Genomic DNA, 19683 nt, shown 5'->3' with positions numbered 1-19683 from the left:
GCTCTGTTTTTCCAATTCCTGCTTCCAGCTCATTTTGCCATCCTTTAGTATAAGTCTCCTTTCCCCCTCCCCCCGCATCTTCCTTTATCACAGTGGGTCTCAACCTTCAGTTCCTCATGTTGTAGTGACCCCCCAACCATAAAATTATTTTATGTTTTCTGTATTTTTCTGAAAATATGTGTTTTCCGATGGTCTTAGGCGACCCCTGTGAAAGGGTCGTTCAACCCCCAAAGGGGTTCCGACCCCCAGGTTGAGAACCACGGCTTTATCCCCTTCTCTGTCTATGAATTCCTCCGGGAGATGATGCTGTATTTTATTTTCTGGCAAACTTGATTATTTATTTATTAATGCATCCACTTTTGGCACAAATAATGCAATTCCTAGAAATAGGAATGTTTTCATACTAAGCCTAGCGTTTCTCGGATTTCCGATGTTATATAACCCTCTGCGAAAAATTTCACTATCTACCGGTAGAAAAAATTAATGCTTCTATTTTTATAGTATAACTTGGAAAAGTTTACAGCTGTTTAGTTCCTCAAACTTCTGAACAGCCTTGCCCAGAAGTTTAGAAATCCCCATGCCCATTCGATTAAAAACCCAAAGATTAATTTGCACACTTCTTTCATGGAAAATAGCGTTTTTGGCATTCTTTTTCTCCCTTTTCTTTGGAAATTGCAATGTTCTTTTACTCCTGAAGTCTTAGAAATCTAATTATATGTGTTGGCTGCAACTCGAATACCTGATCATTTGGTGCATCTTTTTGCAAACCGCGGTGTCAGCAACCATAGCAAGCGATGTGGCTAAACGGTTCTCTTCCCCTCTCTTTTGTGTTTGTGTGTCTGTGTGTCTGTGTTTGTTTTGAACAGCCCACCCCTTCGGAGTTTCCAATGCTGGTGTCATACAAGCAGCTAGAGAAGGGCCATTCCGTCGAAGTGAAACCCAAAGGGACCCTCACCCACCTGGCTGGATGCCATCTCAGGATTTTTCAAATGCAACAATTATAATTCTGCTTTTTTGGGGTGATGCAAAGAGTCGCCCCAAAAGGAAGATGCCATTTAAAAAGAAAGAAAAAGGTGCATGGGCTTGGGTTGTTTTTTCTTTTTCTTTTTTTTTTGACTTTTTAAAAACCGGTGCGAAATCTGGAAGATTTGGGGTTGATCGCTCTCTCTCCCACCCCCATCCTCGTCATAATGCCAGCCCTGAGCACCCCAACTGGCCATTTTGATCGTGAAAAATCGAGCGGGATTTGGGACTCTTGAAAGGAAGGATGCAGCAGCTTCTGTTTTGCGAGGGGTTGTCGGGCGAGGGTGGGAAAAAAGACAATTTCCTAGCTGTGGGCTTTCCCTTCTGAACCAGTAAAAGAGCACAGATTTTAATTCTCACTTCGCAAGCGTCAAGTCAGACTAGGTCTCTTGTCCACCCTGCTTCCTTGCAACCCCGCAGCGATTCCGTTCTTCTACCAACAAATTGGGTCATGAAGTGCCACATCTTCTTCTCTTTTTTCCCTCCTCTTCCTAACCAATTCAGCGGTTCGATTGAGGAAATGGGGATGGACGTGTTGGCTGCTAACAAAACTTTCTCCGCAAGACTCCAACACAGACGTAACAAAAGCCACTTTTTTAAAAATACAAACACACACACCCCATGGGAAAACTCAGAAAGCTGACGAGATGCACCGCAAGTTCTCCTCTTTTGAAATGCAATCCTTTTTCTTCCCTCTGGCTTGGAAGCTTTCACACAATCCAAGTCAAGGTCCATTTAATTTCAAAAGAGTCAAAAGTGCCTGGGCTTCAACCCTCTTTCCCCCACCCCCACTGGACTATCCTGGTTTTGTGGAACCCTGGAAAAACTTTGGATGTAGAACATCGTGAGTGCCAGTGGCCAGTGGTAGACGGCTAAGTGGGCTTGTCATCTTTTGCCGTGCAAATTCTGTTCCCGTCTAAAACTTATGGGAAGTTCCAATAGGAGGTAAGGTATATATCTCCGTTGGGGCGTACTGGTTGACTACCGCCAAGCCTAAAAAAATATATATTGTTTTTTGTCTTGCGTACAAAAGGGAAGAACTAATACTTTTAAGCAATACATTCTGGATGTGTTAGCACATTGCTTTGCAAAGCATCTGGGATTCTCAAACTTCCATGTTTTGTCACTGTTTAGTGTGAAAACCAAAACATCGACAGGGGTCAAGTTCCTAGAAGGACCCCATTTTTCTAAGACTTTGCTCAGAAAGGAAGAATCGGGTGAGTACCTGGTCACCCACGTGAGACAATATGGGTGATAAGAGGAGTTGTGTTAGACCCAAACAACTCTGGTTTTGTTTGGACCTCCCTGGATTTCTCTTTTCATCCCCCTTAATCTTTGGATTGGAGTGTTTGCCTGTTCCCTCTGGCCCAGTTTGGGCTGCTTAATCAAGACCAACAGAGTCAACTTTTTCTGCCACATCCAACAAGCCATCTCTACACATCCTTTGAAGGTGTCCTATAAAACCTTTTGGCACATCTAAAACAACAACAACAACAAAATTTGCATGAACAGAGAAGCAAAGCATGCATCCACGGGCAAATTGGCAGAATCCTTTGCAGCATGAAAAAAAAAACACTTAAAGAATGAAGTTTGCTTTGGGTGTGAATCCTGATCTTCTATGCCGGTTGGTTGGTTAACTGAAGATTGTATATCTTGGTGAGCTAAAATAACCATAAATTCAGTGCCTCTCTAGGCTCAAGAGACTAGTTCTCAATTTGATAGTCTTCAGCTGACAAAACCAGCAATGGATCTTTGCAAACTAGAAAGCGGAAGGAAGAATTGTATAAATATACATATATGTGTATATATGTATATAAGAAAGAGGACGTGTAAATATGGGGAACAGTCAGAGCTGGGGTGTAAACATTCTATAAAAATTTTAAGGTGCATTTTTTCAGCTTGCAAACAAAAAAACAAAAAAACAACAACAACAACCCAATCCAACCCCGGACTATGTTAATCACTTCAACTGTGATTTTGTATCTTCATGTTGCTTTATACAATAATCGTGGAATGTTAAATTTTATGAATGCAATCGGCTCTTTTTTCATTACGATTTTTTTCAGTTTTCTTTTGAAATGATCAATAAACTTTGGTATGTTCTGATGATGGGTTTAACCACCTCTGTCACCTGGGCTGAATGCGGGTTTGAGGGGGTGTTGTGGGTAACACTGTTGTATTGACGGAAAGTGTGAAGTCAGAGGTGCGAAGTCGCAGGTACGAAGTGATCTGTGAGAACTTAAGAAAACCATCCAGACAGATGTGGGAATATCGACCTGCCTGTTTTATGGGCAGTCAACTTCATTTCAAATTAAGGATGCACTACAAAACATGTAATGGAGTAAGCAAACACAAGTTTGCAAACCTCTCTTGAAGTTTGCTGGCTTTTGAGGGATATGAAGGAGGGATATCCAGAGGAATCGATTAGCCCATATTGGAATAAAAGCAAATTGATTTTGATTTATCCTTTGCATTATTTAGAGCAGGGTTTTTCAAAACTGGGTGTTTTTTAGGATCAGTGGATTTCGACTACCACAATTCTAGTAGTAACTATGAGAGGGATCTTGGAGTCCTAGTGGACAACCATTTAAATATGAGCCATCTGTGTGCAACAGCTGCCCAAAAAGTTCTAGGCTGCATCAACAGAGGGATAGAATCAAGATCACGTGAAGTGTTAATACCACTTTACAAGGCCTTGTAAGGCCACACTTGGAATATGGCATCCAGTTTTGTTTGCCACGATACAAAAAGGATGTGGAGACTCTAGAAAGAGTGCAGAGAAGAGCAAGAAAGAGGATTAGGGGACTGGAGGTTAAAATATTTGAAGAATGGTATGGAACTGGGTATGTCTAGTTTAATGAAAAGAAGGACCAGGGGAGACATGATAGGAGTCTTCCAATATCCCAGGGGCTGCTCCAAAGAAGAGGGAGTCAAACTATTCTCCAAAGCACCTGAGGGCATGACAAAAAACAATGGGTGGAAACTAATCAAGGAGAGAAGCAACCTAGAACTAAGGAGAAATTTCCTGACAGAACAATCAGAAGTTGTGAATGCTCCAACTTTGGAAGTTTTTAAGAAGATGTTGGATAACCATTTGTCTGAATGTGTGTCAGGTCTACTGCCCAAGCAGGGGGTTGGACTAGAAGACCTCCAAGGTCCCTTCCAACTCTGTGATTCTAATTCTCCAGCCAGCAGACATCCCAAAAGTAGCCCTCTACTAGGTTTTAAAAGTGGCTGGGATTGAAAAACAGAAGATTTTTAAAGAGCGCTTTTATTTCGGATTTTGGCTTACCAAATTTAAATGCCAAAAGGTTTCGAGAATTCCTAGTTAATCCGGGAATCCTGGGAAATGCAAGAGATGATACTGCAGTAAAATCTTTATTCAACGCTATCCAGCAATTGTGTTAGTCCTTCTCATACCGATAATTCTTCATTTCGTGACCCTTCAAAGTTAGAACGGCACCGAAAAAAGTGACTTATGACTGTTTTTCACACTTACGACCATTGCAGCATCCTCTCAGTCACATGTTCAACGTTCCACATCCCAACGCTTGGCAACTGACTCACATTTATGACGGTCAGTTGCCAAGCGTTGGGATGTCAATCCCCTTTTGCGACCTTCTGACCAGCCGTTAATGGGAAAACCAGTTTCACTTAACAACCGTGTTACTAATTTAACAACTGCAGGGATTCACTTAACAACGGAGCAGAGGCAGGCTGCTCCCAGTTCGGCCTGGGCGGGAGGCTCTGCCCACCCACTACTGCACATACACGGAAGCTTCTGCACATGCATATAAGTGTTGTGCGTGCAAGCATGAGCAAACCGGTAGTAAGCCGGTTAGCAATCCACCACTGCAACTGAGGCAAGAATGGTCATAAAATGAGACAAAACTCAATGTCTCACTTAGCAACAGAAATTTTGGACTCAGTTGTGGTCATAATGGGAGGACTCCTTGTATGCCATACAGTCACATAAAGGGGGGGGGATTTGTAACATTTGTGATGAGTTCTTATTTTTTTGGGGGGGGGACATAGATTTGAGCTGAGACTTCGGGTACCTTTAAGAAGCGTGGACTTCCACTTCCAGAATTCCCCACACCAGCATGCTGGCTGGGGAATTCTGGGAGTTGAAGTCCAGCCCTCTTAAAGGGGCCAAGGCTGTGAAACTGGATTTAGAAGCACCTGTGCTGTTGGCCTCGCAGCTCTTCCAGGAAAGCGTTTATCCCAAGTGCTTCCAGGTGTTGCTGGGACTACATTTCCCAGAATCCCCAACGGCCAGCCCAGCTTCCAAGGGCGACCGCCAGCAGCACCGGCCCTCTCTGGAGAGCGCCCAGTTGGGGAAGGGCTGAGCGGTCCAGTCCAACCAGTCCGACGCCTTGTAAGGCAATTTCCTGGTTCCTGCTTTGCAAACCGCCCGCCGCGTAATGTTGGAGCCGGGACCCCCGCGGGGGATGAAACCCACCGTCCCAGGCCGCCCTCGGCCCCCTCAAGGGGGGCGGCCGGTTCCGACGTGATGCGGGACACGCGGGAAGCAGGGACCATCCTTGGGGAGGGGGGTCAGGAGGAGCCCCTTTCGGGGGTCTCCTCCCGCGTCTCCATCCTCGCGTCTGAACCGCGGAGAGGCGAGAAGGAGGCGCCGCTCTCCACCCAGCTGTGCAGCCGGAGGGGAAACCGAGGCAGGACCACCCGCCCTGTGGAGCCAGCCGCCCCCGGGCCGGCGGGGAAGGAGGGACCGGCGGAGGCGGAGTAACCCAACCCAACTCAACCCAATCCAGCCCGGCCGGGCGCGCTGCTGCAGCCGCCCGCGCAAGACCCACCGCCGGGCCAATGGCTCTGTCCGCCCCGCCGCCCGGCCGCATCTCCGAGGCCGAGATGGCGCTTTACTACCAGCTGCTGCGAAGCGCCGCCCGCGCCGAGGTTTTGGCCGGAGCCGGTAAGCCGCCGGGGGAGGAGGTGGGGGTGGAAGCCCGACGAAGAAAGAAGGATGGGGGGCAGGTGGGAGGGCGGGGGGGGGGACACCTGTGGGAGAGGGGGATTTCCTACCGCGGTCCTCCCCCTCCTCTTTATTTCTCCTGTCCGGCATCCCCTGTCTAAAGAGGTTTTGGGGTGCTGCCCCCAGCCCCCTCAAAGAGAGAGAGAGAGAGAGAGGACGGAAGGAGGGAGAGAGAGAAGGAGAGAAAGGAGGGAGAGAAGAGAGAGAGAAGAGAGAGAAGAGAAGAGAAGAGAAGAGAAGAGAAAGGAACTTCAGGGTTCACACCTGACCGGGAGGAGGTGCCCCACACTCTGGGACCCTGATTTCTGTCAGCAGGGTGTGTGTGTTCAGGAGGTGCCTTCTTCCCTTAGACAGTTTTTCCCCAGGTAGAAAAAGCCGAGGAGGAGACAGCTGGCAGAGAAGCTGGCAAGAGCCCTCCTACAGCAATGGGGAGTTGGTAAAGGGGAACGGAAATAGGGGTGGGGGGTCCCTGGTTTGATGCTGTGGGTGGGAAGGCAGGCAGATAGATTTGCTTGGAGTGTGGGTCGGGCTTGGGCTGAAACCAGGATGCCCTGAGGGGAGGTCTTTTCCCGCAAGTGAACTTGGAACCTTTGTGCAGTTTTGTCCTTCGGAAACTGGAATTGCATTGGCGGTGGGGTGGGGGTGGGGGCACTGATTGGCAATTCTTGGTTTTTGTAGGACAGGAGAGTTCTCCAAACAGCCAGATTTGGCCCAGAGAGGATCTACCTGCTAACCCTCCCATCAAATTCCAACTTTCCCCTTAAGTACCAGCTGCTCCCTTCGCCCTAGTGATGGACTGGGGAGAGGGCTCCCTTCTCTTCCCTCCAGCCGTCCTGGTGGAGAGACCGTCGATCCCCTTCCTTTTTTTCTTTTCATTTTTTGCTGTTATTATTTTTCTTTATTCTTCACCTTTTGGCTATCAAGATTTGCAAGGAAAAATAAAACCTAGTTCAGTGATGGTGAATCTTTCTGGCACCAACTGCCCAAAATGGAATGTGTGCACATGTGCGCACCAGAGAACCGGAAATCTGAAGACCAGCTTGCTGGCACGTGTGTGGCTGTTTTTTGGGCAATTTTGGCCATTTTGGGGGCTGTTTTCAGACTGTTTTTTGGGCCATTTTCGGCCCGTTGCCAGCTGCTCTTCTAGTTTCCAGCACATCAGCTGCTCTTCGTGGGCATCGGAGCGCCAAAAAACCACCGAGAAAATGGCTCAGTAAATGGCCCCAAATATGACTTGTTTTTTGGCTGTTTTTGGCCGTTTTTGGGGCTGTTTTCAGGCCATTTTCCGGTGCTCCGGTGCCCATGAGGACCAGTTGACATGCCAGAAATCAGAGGAGCAGCTGGCAACAGCACGCGTGCCCACAGAAAGGGCTCTAAGCATGCATGCCATAGGTTCACCCTCACGGACCTAGTTGCTCCTAAGCTAGGAAATAAACAGAATATTTTTATCTGTTTCCTGAAGGTAATCAATCCAAAGCAGCACCTTTAGCCAAGAAGGTGGGCTGAGATCCTTCTGCATTGCTCAGGCCTCTTTCTAAGCAGCGTCAGCCTTGCGTGGGAAGGCATGCAGGAAACACAACGAGGGAAATGTGTCTCCTCCGTAGTTGTTATCGTAGGTTTTGAGCAGTGGTGACATCTAAATTTTTTTTCCTACCAGTTCTGTAGGCGAGGCTTGGTGGGGGTGGGGTGGGGGGTTTCATGTGACAGGGGGGTGTGTGTCCAAAGGACATAAACTCACTTTAACACTGTCCTGCTGGAGCAGGGGGTTGGACTAGATGACCTCCAGGTCCCTTCCAGCCCTGGACACGCGGCTTCAGAGCCACACGGGTTGCTGACCCCTGGTCTGCACAGGCAGCAAAGGGTTCAAAGGTTTTTAGTCCTCTTCCCCCATTTCCTCCGTTTTCTCCCGTGAAGGAAGAAACACCCTAGAGGGTTGATAGCAGTGATGACTTATGGCAGATTTATTCTTTAATCTGCTTTTTTTAATCTTTAACCTTCAAGGGTGCGTCAAAAAGGGTGAACGTATTTATTGTTTCTGGCTTGTTAGTGTTCAATCCCCTTGTTCCCGATTTTGAGAAACCTTGGGCACATTCTGGAAAAGAAACCAAACTAAATCTTAGAGGGGGGAAGAAAATTCAAATTTACAACAGGTGGGTTCTGACTGAGGCTTCCCAAGAGCATGAATCATAGTCCTTGTCCTGACAAAAAAACCCTTTTACTAATTGACTGTGAATTCTGCTCATTCACATCCGGCAAAGTCTTTCAAGGGAGGATTTACAGTCACAGACTTTCTCTGGCTTGGAGAGCTGCCAGGCCGAGAACTGCCAAACTTGGCAAGGAGTTTCACGAACCAATGAAGGGAACTAATTGTCTCCTGTAAACTCCACTCCTCTTTTGCTCCTCTTTTATTTCCTCTGCGAGGGACCATTCATCGTCCACCTGTGTCCTTACTCCCAAGTGGACCCCTGTTCCTTAGCTGTTCCCTTCGTCTGGCAACTCTGCGCATGCGCACACTGGGAACAGGCTCCAGCTGTTCTTCTGCCTCACTGATGTCTAGTTCCATAGGCACCTGATCACTGCCAGACACAGAGCCCTCATCAGAGCCTTCCCCAGACTCCAGGACTGGCCCAGGTTCCTCCCCAACCTCCTCACTGTCCGAATCTGCTGGTCACAGGCAAGCCACAACAAGGTACTAGATGGAATCCTAAAACAGCAGCAGCTCACCAGGCAAAAATGAAGAGATTCACATCCAGATGTTTTATCCCTTTTAATTACTCAGTTACAAATGCCTGAGTAACCTGCAGCATTTTCCCCATCAACCTGGCATGCATCCAGCAATGTCTTCTTTGACCACAGGGAGGTGTGGAAGTTGCTTCTTTTCACCCCCAAAGAAGACCCCCCCTTTTTTTGCAAGGGATGAAAATCCAATCTGACTTGAAGTAATTAAAACTCTTCCCCCTTCATTTGGAAACCCATTAGAGGATTAGAGGGAGGGAGGGCGAGGAGTGGGGAAATTAATTACAAATCCTATTTGGCAGCCCAAGGCTGCTAATTTAAGAATCCCAGGGATGGATTTTCCTTAAGATTAATTTTCATTTTATTTTTGGAAAGGAGAATCTTGAAGATTAATGAATCATCCTGCAATTCTGTGTATTTTTCAGGGAAGGCAGGTGTCTCTTGGATTGCAGACTTAATGGGTATCCATTGTTGGCTTCCTTTACATAACAGCATCTACTAAACCCACTTGGGGTTCTCTGGATAATGGTGTATCCCTGGTTTTATTTCAGTTCAACATTTTATGAATTTACTAGCTGGATAATCGTGCTTTGCGACCAAACTATGTGATTGGGCAATGCAGGAGAAATCCGGTTCAATCCATTGGCTCAGTGGTGGTCAGTGATTGAAACACATAAGGGAATATCTCTCCTGCCGCCTTGAGTCCAGAAGCAGTTCTATAGGTGGAAGGCGGAAACATTTTGGTACCGACGTTTAGTACTGTAAGGAGCCCCAGGCTGCTCCTGAGTGAAGGAGTGGAATGTTTGCCAGTTTGAACTGAGGTAACGGGATGTGGGGCAAGTGGCAGTTGGAACAGAGTTCTTTTCAGGTGGGGAGAAGAAGTAGAATGCCTAACTCCTTAGCATCAGAGTGTGTTAATGTAAGGCAACTGGCAGTTGGAACAGAGTTCTTTTCAGGTGGGGAGGGGGAGTTGAACTCCTTAACATCAGAGTGTGTTAATTACTGAATAAGAAATACTAATGATCTGATGCTCATTTTGAAAATCCTTTCTTAGCGAGCACCTAGAAGCCAAGAGGAACTTACGTGCCAAATTTCAAGTTTGTAGGCTTTACGGTTCTGGAGAGTTTGTGATGATGCGTGAGTGGTATTTCACATAGAGATAGATAGATAGATAGATAGATAGATAGATAGATAGATAGATAGATAGATAGATAGATAGATAGATAGATGATAGATAGATAGATAGATAGATAGATAGATAGATAGATAGATAGATGATAGATAGAGATTAGGTAGGCAGGCAGGCAGGCAGGCAGGCAGGCAGGCAGGCAGATAGATGAGAATTAGATAGGAGAGAGAGACAGGGAGAGAGAGAGAATGAGAGAATAGATTGGTGTCAGTCCTTGAACAATGAAAGAGATACATGACTCAAACATGAATTCTTCTTTTCAAGGCATAGATAGATAGATAGATAGATAGATAGATAGATAGATAGATAGATAGATAGATGATAGATAGATAGATAGATAGATGATAGATAGATAGATAGATGATAGATAGATAGATTATAGCATAAAATTTCAAAAATATAAAGAAAAATGAAAATCTAATGTACAGGAGGAAAGGAGAAAGAAATAAAAGGGTAGGGAAGAAAAAACAAAAAACTTCTGACTCCTTTTGGTGCACTAGAGTAAGGGTAATAATATGAAAGCTCAACATTTTACTTTTGTATAATAATAAATACTGGCCGTTTCTATGACTCGTGGTGTGCTTCTGGTTTTAAGGAGAACTCAGCTGGCTAAACAAAGGGACAATATTGTGATCAAAATTTGCAGTCGTTTAACATCTGCAATCTTCCCAGAGAAAGGAATTCCTGTTTCAAGGCAGTTGTGTCTCCATATTATTAGCAGTGGGATAACAAGATAATAGAGTTGGAAGGGATCTCGGAGGTCATCTAGTCCAACCCCCTACTCTGGCAGGAAACCCTACACCACTTCAGGCAAATCTCTTCTTAAAAAGTTCCACTGTTGGAACATTTGCAACTTCTGGAGGCAAGTTGTTCCACTGATGAATTGTTCTCACTGTCAGGAAATTTCTCCTTGGTTCTAAGTGGCTTCTCTCCTTGGTTAGTTTCCATCTGTTGCTTCTTGTCCTGCCTTGAGGTGCCTTGGAGAATAAGTTGAGATCCCAGCTGATTGGGAGGAAATGGGGACTTTGAGCGCTCCCGCTACCGAACCGGCAGTGAAGAAAATAGAATGCCATATCTGGGAAGCAGCCCATGGAAACCGAAGAGTCATTGATCAACTCTTGAACGGAATCTTGGCTTGGAAAGTTTCTTGGTGTACAGACCATAGCTTGTTCCCTATTTTCCAGGGTGGCTTTTTTTAAAGGATATATAATATTGCTTTTGTCTACAATATTTCAAGCTGTATTGTCTTCTATCAGCCCTGGGGGGTGGGGGGGGAAGCTTGCCTTTTTTATTTACTTTCCACTTAAGATCCTGGATAGGGGAAGTTGTTCCAAGCATCTATTAAAAAACAGCTTTTGTATTTGGAAATGGTGGCTGTGTGTTGTGCCCTGGAAATCATGAATACCCAAGATCCCAAAATTGCCAAAAGGGAAACTCAAGAGCTCTGAAGCCCCCAGGCTCAGCTGCCCAGCTGCTTCATTCACATCCTTTGCATCGTTGTGTTTCCTAGAATCAGCTGCCCCAACAAGGGCCAAGGAGCTTGCAGAGGACCTGAGGAAAGGAATTGCGTTTCTTTCTGGTGAGTGGAATGGATTCTTCTTCTTCTTCTTCTTCTTCTTCTTCTTCTTCTTCTTCTTCTTCTTCTTCTTCTTCTTCTTCTTCTTCTTCTTCTTCTTCTTCTTCCTCCTCCTCCTCCTCCTCCTCCCCGTTTGAACGTCCCCTTTGAGAGGGGTGGGCTGGCCGTCAGAGCACACAGACTTTTTCTTCCAAGGGTCAGTGCAGCTTGAGAAGGAGAGGAATGCATTTCTGAAAGTGGGAAGAAGGTCCATCAGATGACCTGGCCTTAGCTTGTTCTCCAGAGGCTGAAGGTTGAAGGTAAAGCCCTCTGCTGGATCCCTTCTTAGGGGTCTCAATCATCTGGGGGCCAGAGCTGGCTTCCATTGCATAGAAGGGAGGAGGAGGAGGAGGAGGAGGAGGAGGAGGAGGAGGAGGAGGAGGAGGAAGAAGAAAAAAACCCAGGCACTTCTTTTTCTGCTTTGTTCTCCAGATGTTGAGATTTAATGTACACAAAAATAGGTGGTGACTTTTGGCTGATTTTGAGATGGTAGGAGAATAATCAGCTGGGGAGAGGAGATTTCAACTCCTCATAGTAGGTACGTAGGTAGGTAGGTAGGTAGGTAGGTAGGTAGGTAGGTAGGTAGGTAGGAAGGGGACGGAGGAAGAGGAGGGAGGGAGGAGGGAAGGAAGGGAAGGAGGGAGAGAGGAAGGAAGGAGGAAAGGGAAGGAGGGAGGGATAAAATGATACAATATGGTTTAGTGAGTGGCTTTGAGTCCCCTTTTCATTTTTTCCTGTCTTAGGTGGGAGAGGAAAAGGCAAGGAGTGGATTGTCACATTTCCTGAAAATCCCACTTTCAGCCAAGTGTCCGAGGAGGCCATCACAAAAGTTCTAACCTACCTGGCATGGATCCCAAGGTACAACTCTTCCCTCAGAGAATTGTTTCTCAACCTCAGCATGGACCTCATCGCCCAGAATCCCCCAGCCAGCATGGCCCTTGATGATGAATTCTGGGAGTTGAAGTCCAGACTCCTGGAAATTGCCACAGCTGGGAAATCACTGCTTTAGAATCCCATTGCAATGAAAATGTTGTTTGCCTCTCAAAAGCAGTTTTAAGAAAAAGTCTGGTTTTGCATTTCAGCGTCGATTTTGATCCCTGCAGTGTTACTTCCGTGCTGTCAATGTTTTTTCCCTTGCCTTCTAGCCAACGCAGACCAGAAAACAAATTTATTCTCATCCTGGACAGAAGATTAGATACGTGGATGTCAGTCAAGATGGGTCTCCAAAGAATAGCAGTAAGTTCTCGTGAGCTTTTCCTTCAAGGAATACATCGAGCTGTGGGGTCCGTGGTGCTCTCTGAGCTTGCTTGTTTTCTTCCAGACATTTCCTTGGCCAACTAGAGAGTTGAGGTCCACGTGTTATAAGGTTGCCAAGGTTGAGAAACACTAGTCCAGGCCACTATTGTCCATTGGTTCAAACCAGCCGCTGCTTTCCAAGGCTTGAATAAAAGTTAGGTCTCCCATCACTTCATTTTGCCACATTTTAAATGGAAAACCTACAGACTGAATCCAGATTCTGTCCTCCTTACTCTCAGGTTGAGTTGGAAATGCCTTCTGGACCAAAATCGAGTAGAGTAATTCATATTCTTCCAATCCAACCATGAAAAATCATCTTCAGATTTGCCTGTTCCTACCTACTTTAATTAGGTTACAGTTATAATTATTTCTCTTCTTCTTCTTCTTCTTCTTCTTCTTCTTCTTCTTCTTCTTCTTCTTCTTCTTTTTCTTTTTCTTTTTCTTTTTCTCCTCCTCCTCTCCTCCTCTCCTCCACCACCCCTTCCTCTTCTTCTCCTCCACCACTTCTCCTCTTCCTCATGGCTATATTCAAAGTTGCCAGATGATCCCTCCTGCACTTCTGTCCCATGCCAACTAGCCACCAACCATCAATGGTACATGTGTTCCCACCAACCTTTCTGGTCTAGAAATCACTCAGAAAAGGATATCCCCCCCACCCCCATTCTGGAAAAGAGACTTCCAGAACTAGCCTAAATGCTCTGAACAGGTTGGCTTCTTTGAAGAAGCAGACTTCTTCCAAAGAGAAAAGGAACTTCTGCATTCCACCTTAAAAACGCACAACTGTATTTGGCCACCGAGTGTCTCTCTTTCTCTCCCTCTGTGGTTTTTTTTTTCCTTTCTCCTTTTCTGTCCTCTCTTTTACCGATAGCTGGGCCAACAGCCATTCCTCTCTTTTTCTGGCACATTTTCTGGCTCTGCTCTCACCAACCTCGGAGATCAGGTTATCCGATGGGCCGTTTTGAAGGGAAGAACCTATGGGCATAGGTTCTCTCCGGATGAAATCCTGGGGAACACGGCTGGTGTAGAAGCCCAAGGAGGAAGCTGATTGATGCTGGCGCCTCCACTTTCGACAATGCCGCATTGACATTTGGGCAGGGGGGGTCCACCACCGACGGCCTCGTGTGGGTCGATGTGGGGGAGATGGCCGAGGCAGGTCCACCAAGAGGAAAGATGTGGTGCCGAAGAAATGCGGTAAGAGCCTGCGGGCTTTGTCATTTTGCATTTCGTTGCAAAGCCGGTTGGAAGGCTGGTCTTTTGATTCAGCTGCAGGAATCCCGTCTGGGCTTCTTCTAGGGCAGAGAAAGGCAGAACGTGGTGCTTAGAAAGGAGACAGGAAGGGGAGAGGGAGCGCAGGCTCCTTGCAGCTGACCTTTCTTTCGTTCCTCCTTTCAATCATCCAAAGCGCTGCTTGGGGGTGACGTGGGAAGGCTGGCACCCAAGTCGAAACGTGGCATGTTGGAAATAATCCTCTGGCTCTCTCTTTTGACGTTCTGCATTTTACCTACTGCAAAACAAGGATGCATTTGGAGTGTGTGTGTGTGTGTAGAGCCATAAATGAGAGATAGAGATGAGAGATGAGAGCGGATGAGAGGGAAATGATAGGCAGGAGAGACAGACAGACAGACAGAGACAGAGAGAGATGATAGATAGGAGAGAGAGAGATGAGAGAGATATGAGATGAGAGAGAGAGATGATAAATAGAATTAGAATAGAATAGAATAGAAATAGAATAGAATAGAAAGATAGATAGATAGATGATAGATAGATAGATAGATAGATAGATAGATAGATAGATAGATAGATAGATAGATGATAGATAGATAGAGATTAGGTAGACAGGCAGGCAGGCAGGCAGATAGATGAGAACTAGATAGGAGAGAGAGACAGGGAGAGAGAGAGAATGAGAGAATAGATTGGTGCCAGTCCTTGAACAATGAAAGAGATACATGACTCAAACATGAATTCTTCTTTTCAAGGCCTTCTGGACTCAGGAGGGTAGAATCCTTAAAAAAGAACAGGCCAGGCTTTTTAAGCTGCTCACCCAGAAGGTTGCCTGTAATATGTTTTAATTGGCTTTATTATTAGACTTTATTATTCTTACTATTAGGAATAAGCCTATTTTTCCACCTGTAGGTCCACCCTACCCCAATCTTTGAAGAAACGCCTTTTTTAAAAAAAAGAAAAGAAAATTATTTTGGAGGCTGGTTTTGAAAACTTTTCTTAGCCTGCACTGAGGCTCCTACAAAAGGGAGATTGGACAAGCAATTGGGGATGGAGTCCTCCAGCACAGAATTCCCTTTTGGCTTTCAGTCCCATCTCTTTCTTGCAAAGAAAAAGGAAGGAAGGAAGGAAGGAAGGAAGGAAGGAAGGAAGGAAGGAAGGAAGATGAATGGATAGATGGAAGGAAAAGAGAAAGAAAGAAAGAAATGGAAGGAAGGAAAGAAAGAGAAAGAAAGAAAAAAGAGAAAGAGGTTGAATGGGTGGGTGGGAGGAAAAGAGGAGAAAGAAAATGGAAGGAAAGAAGGAAGGAAGGAAATGAAGGAGGGAAGAAGGAAGGAAGGATGGAAGGAAGGAAGGAAAAGAGAAGAAGGGAAAAAAGAAAGGAGAGAAAGAAAGAAAAAGAAAGAAAGAGATTAAGTGGGTGGGTGGGAGGGATGGAGAGAAAGAAATCCTACCAAAAAACAATATACTTTTTATTCAAATAAACATTTTTCATACTCCAGAATCGATATGATGTGGGCCACAACAGAACTGATTTGTAAGGTACAGGAACTTGAAATTGAAACAAGTACTTGGGCAGATCACAATCCAATCATAATTAAATGGAAAGGACAAAGAAAGAGATCCAGATGGACATTAAATAACACGATATTAAAAGAGAAGGATTTTGCACAGAAAATGGAAAAAGAATTGGCTCTTTTCTTTAAAGAAAGTAGAAAGGAAGATACATCAATGCAGAACCTCTGGGATACAATGAAGGCTTACACTAGAGGCTTGATAATAGACTATATAAGAAAGAGAAATATAAAGAAAAGATTAATTTCTTAAAGGCTTAGAGAATGATTACAAGGCCCTTGATAAAGAGCTACAGAATTCGCCACAAAAAAAGAATATCAAAATAAAAATGGATATAAATAAACATAAAATGGACTTACTGGAAAAGAGGAACTAGCACAAAAAATCAGAGGAGCTAAACAGAAATATTTTGAAAATGCTGATAAACCAGGTAGATGGTTGGCGTATAAATTGAAAAAAGAAAGAGGACCAAAGAAAATATTGCAATTAAAAAAACAATCAGGGGTGAAATTGCTATGGAATGGTAGAGAAGAAGAAAATTATACAAAAGATTACTATGGTAAAACTGTATGAACAAGAGGATTTAGAAGAGGAAAGAGTTAAACAATACTTGAAATGCAGTATTTTGGCACAGCAGGTGAAAGGAAAATGGGCATTTCCATTTGGGTTTCTGGTGTGAGATCCCATGCTGGGGTACAATATCAATTGCCAATGATGTGAAACTGTAATTCGCGCTCATTAGCGTCCCTATGGCAAAGCGTTCGTGAGAGGGACAGGACCACCATTGAAACCTTGCTAAAACTAAAATGCTTTCTTAAGACCCCCCCACCCCCTTCCTATATTTTATCACCAGCCTTTCTCTGTGTCCCACAGAAGAGTTATTAGTGGCTAAGAATTAAAGTGAGGATGGAGGCTGATAATTTGCTAAAACTTTTATTCCAATGGTAGAAAATTCTAATCGGAGAGAAGAACTGCAGCTCTGGGGTAAAGGGTGGACTTCTTGGTGTCCTCTGAGCTTGGTTGTTTCTGTGCAGACGTTTCATTACCTGACTAGGCAACTTCATCAGTGCAAGAGAGAGTGGGGTTTGTTCCCTATTCACACACAGTAGTTTGTGCTGCCAGTGTTAGCGAGGGTGTGGTTTTCTCCTTGGGAGTTCCTTGATTAGTGTATTTTCCCCCCTGCTTGATTGTTTGTCTGGTGTTGATCCCTGCTTATCTGGATATTGGCTGCTGGAGAGGATGGACCAGCGGTCACCAACTGGTGGTCTGTGGATCACTGGTGGTCCGTGAAAATTTTTTGGTGGTCTACAGAAAAATTATTTGCATTTTTTATATTGCACTAAATCAGGAATCCTCAAACTATGGCTCCTGGGATGGATACGTGCTATGAACGCTTGTGTTGCTGCAGAGAGTCTCCCCCTTGGGGGTCTTTTATGTGGATCGGAGGGGGGCAGAAATTTTGACTTGGGGTCTGCTTCAGCCTCTTGGTGTGGGGCTTTGGGCGAAGGCGGGAGGGAAGCACTGCTGGTGGCAAAGAACCGGAGGGCCTTGTTCCAATGGGACGGCATCATGGCCTGGAACTGGCTGACCATCTCAGCCCACTGAGCCTCCAGGCGCCAGCACCTGGCCTTGCACTCCCGCAGGTCTTCCCTCTGCTTGGAAAGCCTATGCTCCTAGTCCTCAGTGAGGTGCTTCTGCTGAGCCTCCTTCTCGGTCAGATCCAATTTGAACTGAGCTCTTTTGCCAACTCTTTCTCCTGGGGGCTGCTCAGCTCCAGCAACTGCTACCTCTTGGGGCCCTAAAGAGCCTGGGAGGGCAGGCGAGGAGTAGCTGGGAGGGGAGGGGCAAGTAGAGGCCAGCGAGGCACCCCTTGATATGAGTGACATCGAGTTGGCCATGCCCATCCAGTCACATGACCATCTAGCCACACCCACACAACCACTCATTAGGCATATCATATAGTGGTCCACGGGATTTAAAATTATGAATTTAGTGATCCCTGAGGTCCAGAAGGTTGGGGACCCCTACTCTGGACTATTTATTTCCTTCTTAAGCTTTTCATTCTCTCTTTTGAGTGATGTGGGTTTATTATTTACGTGTCTAGTAGAACCTTCTTTCTGTAACTGGTTTAGGATTTGGTTCTTATGGGGAAGAATAGCATTTATTTATTTGCCTTTCTTTCTAATTCCAGACTTCTTTTCCTGGGAATCTTCACCTCGTGATGGTCCTACGTCCCACTGGATTTTTCCAGCGCACTTTTACGGACATTGGTTTCCGGTTTAGCCAAGAGGACTTCCTTCTCAAACTACCGGTGAGATTATTCTGACCTAGGCTTCCCCGAAAAGCACGAGGCAGAGCCCTGGTCCCCACAAAGTCCCTTTTATTAAACGAATGGGAATTCCTCTCATTCACATTCAGCCAAGGCCTGGCAAACAGTCCTTCAAAGGAATCATTATGACCACAGACCTTATCTAGCTTGGAAAGCTGCCATGGAAATAGTTTCCAAATGAGGTGCTGTGCAAGGAAAGGCTGGGCACAGAGTCTCTGAGATTCACGGACAGATCTCCACACACCTGAAATGAACGAACGAACAAATGAATGAATTGTTTCCTGCAAAAGCCCCCTCCCCTTTCGCTCCTCTTTTATTTCCTATGGGAGGAGCCATTCACCGTCCACCTGTGACTTTACTCCCAAGTCTACCCTGATTTCTGAGTTCTTCTTTTCTTCTGGCAGCTCTGCGCATGCGCCCACTGGGAACAGGCTCCAGCTGTTCCTCTGCCTCACTGCTGTCTAGTTCCGTAGGCAGCTGATCACTGCCAGACAGTCTTGGTCCCCTCTCTGCCTCTGAGAGCCCTTGTTCGAGCCTTCCCCAGCCTCCAGGACTGGCCCATGTTCCTCCCCAACCTCCTCACTGTCCGACTCTGCTGCCAGCTCTACTGGCTGCTGGTAGGCCACAACAGAAATCCCCTGTTGCTTTGAATTGCACTAATGCTGCAGCTTTGGTATTTAGTGGTTTTAGTGGGGAGTTTTAGAGCTGTTTCTCAATTGTGCAGTTTTAATTGCAATAGGCGTACAGGTGAAGGCAATGTCATGAAGGACAAGAGCACTTCATTCAGCAGTATCCATATGAATTGTATGAAGCTTGATGATGTCCTTGGCCAAAGATGACTTCTCTTAGACAAGAGAAAGAGGAAGGGAACAGAAGCAGAATTTAGCTAGGATCCCGTCTCTCAGCTGCTTCTGCCAGAGTTCAGGGTCCCCAGAGAATAAATAGTAGCCTGATTTAGCCTGGGAGTTTGTAGACTTTGCCAGCTCAGTGGTTTTCTTTTGAATGTTCTGCTTGGTGATGCTTAGAAGCCATCAAGTCGGTTGACTCTTTGGTTTGCTTAGATAGACCTCCCTGATGAACTGTCCTTGAGGTCTCCTGATAAGACTCTCAGTGCTGCTGGAACTGAGCCCATCTGCTTTGCTGCCGATTGTCCTCTTCTCATTCTTTCCACCACTGCCAGCCTCAGAGGCTTCTCCAGGGAGAGCTAGATCTTAGCATCCTGTGTGCAAAATAAGACAATTGTCAGGCCTGCAGCCATCTTTTCTTTTGGATCTTTGACCTGCCACACTTTCTATTATTCTACTATGCATTTTCTATTGTGGGAAAATGGGAGGGGGGATTGTACAGAGTTAGATGATATGTAGCCATAACAAAATTCTTTCTAGAAAGCCAAGGTCATCCTTTGTCTTTGCACCTCTGCACCTGACTGGAACTGGAGAGGCGGAACCTGCCAGCGTGGCAGTGGGAGATCGGACCATGGGATGGACTTGTGGGCGTGGGGACAAGATCTTGAACTTTCAACTAGATGGGGAAAAATGGGGAACTTTCAGATTCGGGTTTTCCCAGGTGCGCCAACATGGCTCTCTTATTAAATTGGAACTTTGAGGAAAGTTTTGCTTTGGACTCTGATTTACTTTTGGATGCTTTTTGGAACCCTGACAACAATTTGAGCCTTGAGTGAGAACATTGAATTGATTTAATCAATG

At 45.6% G+C, this 19683-nt stretch overlaps 2 protein-coding genes across 7 annotated transcripts in view; both read left to right on the top strand.

Annotated features, from left to right (window-relative positions):
• ATP11C (ATPase phospholipid transporting 11C (ATP11C blood group)) overlaps positions 1 to 1112 on the top strand; it is a 56560-nt gene extending 55448 nt beyond the window's left edge. For 2 of the 4 annotated variants that reach the window (XM_081963773.1, XM_081963772.1), the window contains exon 29: positions 867 to 1112. In XM_081963773.1, coding sequence (XP_081819899.1) covers positions 867 to 1004 — 138 coding nt within the window. In that variant the 3' untranslated portion in view covers positions 1005 to 1112. The remainder of the gene's footprint in view (positions 1 to 866) is intronic. The other 2 variants (XM_081963774.1, XM_081963775.1) reach the window with 2 other exon arrangements.
• A 4222-nt stretch (positions 1113 to 5334) lies between these two features.
• Positions 5335 to 19683, top strand: part of MCF2 (MCF.2 cell line derived transforming sequence) — a 39846-nt gene continuing 25497 nt past the window's right edge. For 2 of the 3 annotated variants that reach the window (XM_081963777.1, XM_081963778.1), the window contains exons 1-5: positions 5336 to 5956; positions 11452 to 11520; positions 12300 to 12414; positions 12702 to 12792; positions 17840 to 17959. In XM_081963777.1, the coding sequence (XP_081819903.1) occupies positions 5851 to 5956; positions 11452 to 11520; positions 12300 to 12414; positions 12702 to 12792; positions 17840 to 17959 (501 nt within the window). In that variant the 5' untranslated portion in view covers positions 5336 to 5850. Of the gene's footprint in view, positions 5957 to 11451; positions 11521 to 12299; positions 12415 to 12701; positions 12793 to 17839; positions 17960 to 19683 lie in introns of all 3 variants that reach the window. The other variant, XM_081963776.1, reaches the window with a different exon arrangement.

The sequence above is a fragment of the Natrix helvetica genome (assembly GCF_964273705.1).
Source record: "Natrix helvetica genome assembly, chromosome: 11".
NCBI lineage: Eukaryota > Metazoa > Chordata > Lepidosauria > Squamata > Natricidae > Natrix > Natrix helvetica.
Note: the sequence above shows the minus strand (reverse complement) of the source record. Positions and strands in the feature narration are given on the sequence as shown.